This window comes from Nicotiana sylvestris, chromosome 12, assembly GCF_000393655.2.
Source record: "Nicotiana sylvestris chromosome 12, ASM39365v2, whole genome shotgun sequence".
In the NCBI taxonomy this organism is placed as follows: domain Eukaryota; kingdom Viridiplantae; phylum Streptophyta; class Magnoliopsida; order Solanales; family Solanaceae; genus Nicotiana; species Nicotiana sylvestris.
Window position 1 is genome coordinate 79,318,254 of NC_091068.1, and position 3,917 is coordinate 79,322,170.

General features: G+C 34.4%; 1 protein-coding gene across 3 annotated transcripts; it reads left to right on the plus strand.

Moving 5' to 3' along the window:
• The first annotated feature begins 482 nt into the window (after positions 1-482).
• LOC104210609 (transcription factor bHLH106-like) lies at positions 483-3,460 on the plus strand. Of its 3 annotated transcripts, none has more exons than XR_011404340.1 (3): positions 483-831; positions 1,630-2,192; positions 2,754-3,460. XR_011404340.1 is itself a non-coding variant. In XM_009759554.2 (2 exons), exons 1-2 carry the CDS (start codon positions 538-540, stop codon positions 2,071-2,073), a joined length of 738 nt encoding a protein of 245 aa, XP_009757856.1. In that variant the 5' UTR covers positions 483-537; the 3' UTR covers positions 2,074-2,730. The 3 variants fall into 3 exon arrangements, 1 of the variants encoding a protein (XP_009757856.1); XR_706926.2 differs by having other exon boundaries at positions 1,630-2,124; XM_009759554.2 differs by lacking the exon at positions 2,754-3,460 and having other exon boundaries at positions 1,630-2,730.
• Positions 3,461-3,917: the final 457 nt, after the last annotated feature.

Here is a 3,917-nt window from a genome sequence, read left to right on the forward strand (position 1 = left end):
TTAAGATATATCTTTATTTTCTAATATAATCTTGGACAATTCTTATCAAAATCTTTTCCTCTGTGTTGGTCAAATTGAAGGTGCTTACAAGAAGATAAAAGGTGCTTTCTCTTTTTTCACATAAAATAAAACCGCGTGGTTTTCATACCATCATTTCATGTGACCACAACTCAACCAAAACGACCTCAACAAAGAAGAAACGACCAAAAAGATAAAAGAGAAGAAGAAAAGTCCTATCAAAACCCTAGACATAAATAAAGAAGCGGATTCAGGATTTAATTTTTATGGATTTTTTTAACAATTTCGAGTAAATTTTTAATAACAACTAGGTTCACATTAAATATTTGTAAATATTTAATGAATTTTTAGAATATATTTATATTGTTTGGACAAAAATTAGTGGGTTCACGAGAACCCGTACATTACATTCTACATCCGCCCCGGACATAATCATACATCTTATCCAATCATTTCCACTTATTTCTTTCTCTAAATTCCCACCGAAAGTTTCTCTTTAGAATCCAAAAAACCATCAATATGCAACAAGAAAACATGCTAGAAAACTTGGATTTTGGCCATCATTTGACCCAAAATAAATCAAACGAGAATATGGGAGAATATGGTTTTGATATTCCAGCTATCAAAAGCTTTTGTAGCTCATCATTTTACTCTCAAGCAGTGAAATTTCAAGAAACTGTAGAGAGTATTACTACTCCCGAGGCAAGAGCTATCGCTGCTTCTAAGAATCATAAAGAAGCTGAAAGAAGAAGAAGAGAAAGGATTAATTCTCATCTTGATAGACTCAGAACCCTACTTTCCTGCAATTCAAAGGTAATTTCTCCGTACAAATAGCGTGTATATAAAGAATTTTTTACTCTGTCAATCATGTAAAGAATATCAACAAGTAAATCCCCTTAAATATGAGATTTGCAATCTTGAAATATGATACGCTACCTCATTTAACAGATAGAAATGACTTAAACTCGTGGTATAATTTTTTTTTTTTTAAGATGGGTGCATATAACTTACTAGTACTCTTGTGTTACTCCCTTACTCTCTCTTTTTCCTTACTAAATATGGTGGAATATTGAATGAAAACATGATTATTTTTTGGGTGGAATAATGAACAAATTCATCTATTTATTTGATATATTCTTTTATTTCCAACAAAAACAAATCCCTTTTTTAGCTTCGAATTTTTTTAAAACCAAATTTAAGGGGCATAGCTTTACAGAAGAAATTAACTTTAATTGTCCTTTGAATTTTTTGGTTCCATGCCAGTTTAGGCTAAACCTTATTACTTAGGTCATTTATCTCCTTACCGAATTTCTTACCGAAACTACTCAAGATATATTTCATATTGCAAAAAGTCAAGATCTCAAGACCTTTGGATTTGAAGTAGAACAAAATCATGATTTCACCTGTCCCCCCCCCCCCCCACTCACTTTTGGTATTCAAGATTCTGATTTATTAGAACACGGTAGTGAAAAGGTCCCATATACATTACATGGGATTAGAAAAGTAGTTTCACTTTTTCTACAAAAAAAAAAATGTAAATAACCATAGCATTTTTTTTATTCCTCTTTTTGGTTCTCTTTTTGAATGTGTTTTGTTTTTTTCATTTTACAGACAGATAAAGCATCTTTGCTAGCCAAAGTGGTTCAACGTGTGAGGGAGTTAAAACAACAGACTTCAGAAATCATGCAACTTGATGAAACAAACTTCCCTTCTGAAACTGATGAAATCACAGTTCTATCATCAAATGATTGCTTAGCTGATGGGAGATTACTCATTAAGGCTTCTCTTTGTTGCGAGGATCGGTTCGATCTCATCCCTGACCTAATCGAAACCCTAAAATCGCTCGGATTGAGTCCTCTTAGAGCTGAAATGGTCACATTAGGAGGGAGAATTCGTAATGTGATTGTATTAGCTGTTGATAAAGATCATAGTAGTGATGAGTCTCTCTTGTTCTTGAGAGATACTTTGAGGTCTATAGTACAACCTTCGAGTTATGGTACTGGTGAACGGTCTAAAAGGCGAAGAGTATTAGATCAAGGAACATCAAATTACTAGGGTTCCAAAGGCGAATCCAGAATTTGATGTTAATGGGTTCTTATATCGATCGTAAGTTGATATATCAAAATAACTGGATTCACGTGAACTTGTAGCTAACAGTATAGATCTGTCCCTCGGTACAGAAACTTCTGTTCATTTTTACTTTTCTAACTATTTTCATGTTTTATTTGAATAGCTGCATTGTTTTCTCAATGCTTATACTATATATATTCTCGTGAGTAATTTCTATTGCGAGTTTGGATGTGTAATAGTAACTAGTTAGGGTTTGTTGAGACCAAGTTCATGAAAGAAATGTAATTATCGTTTCACTTGATATGATTAACTAACTATGAATGTCGTAAGATGGCAAGGAGATGACTAATCTTGTCATGTTTTATCATACAGTAATAAGTTTCGTTGTTGAAGAGTCAATATTCTTTATGTACCTTCAAAACATGATGTAGCAATATATAGATCAGCTGTTATGTGGTTTGCTAGCTATTTAACTTTTTCAATTGTAATTTCATCCCTTCTGTACGTGCAGAATTCTGATTAGAATATAATTTAACATATAAACTAATAGCGTATTTGGCTATGTTTCTGATGATAGGCTATAATTACGTGTTTTAGTTGATTATTACACTTTTGTGCTTTAATCGTTAGTGTTTTGCACTAATTATGTGTTTTATGCCTTGTAGGTGTGATTCCGAGCTATATAGATGTTATGGAATGAATTTAAGTGATTAAAGCTTTGAAATCTGAGTAAAAGTTCAAGGAATTAAGCCGGGATCGTGTTCGGGGGTCAAATTTGATAGTTGAGAACAAACGAAGACTCGATGAGGCATATTGCGCACTGTCTAGTAAAATATACATAACATTTTACTCAGAACTCCAGTTTGGCTCCATAATATATGGTTGGAAAGATAACTCAAAGGGCTACAACTTTCATGTTTTGTGTTTTCCCAAATTCCAAACAGAACAGGATGAAAAACCGCGGTTTCACCGAGACCGCGGCAGAACCACGGCAGAGTACAGACGCAGACAATTGAAGAATCAGAGGCCATGTTTGGCCGCGGTTTGATCGCGAACCCGGTAGAACAGCGGCAGGAGGCGGAAATTTCAGGGACTAAAGTGCAAAATACGGGATTTTTAGCCTAAAACCCTATTTTAAACACTAGACTCCGCCCAAGAGAGGATGTATTGTTTTGGAGAGTATTTTTGGAAGAAGAACAAGTGCGAGAGATCACCCAAAACATCTTGGTTTCTTCTTCTCTTTATTTTTCTTGCAAGTTTTATGATGAATATTGTTTTAGTTTATTTACCCATAGTTATGAGTAGCTAAATCTTTTGTCTAAGGTTTTGATGGAACCTATTTGGGGATGAACTTCTTGTTTATGTGAATACAAATTGCTAGTCTCAATCTTTATTTGTTCAACTTTGTGTATGTTGTAGTTAATTGACAGGATCCTCAATTAGCTGTGCCTATTTAGTGTGCATAACTCGGGAGAGAGTGCATATTTAGGTTATTGTTGAGCAACACCACTCCCAAAGTATAAGAGGGATCTATAACTGCGGGTTTAAAGGCGGGATTAGGGATAACGAAGCCTTGGGTGCAATCTTAAGTGAACTGTGTTAATTAAAGCTAGCTAGTGTATCTCGGGAGAGTGCAATAGTATATTACTGTGATTACTCGGGAGAGATTTACGGTAAGAAAAGTGTTCATGATTGATAGAGGTGTGTTGGGAAATGTGTATGAAGCATAAACAGAAGGGATTCCATCAATAAGGGAAGTCATTACCTTAGCGTCTTCTCATTATTGTTTACAACCTTAGCATCCTTAGTTTACAGCTGTTTATTTACGT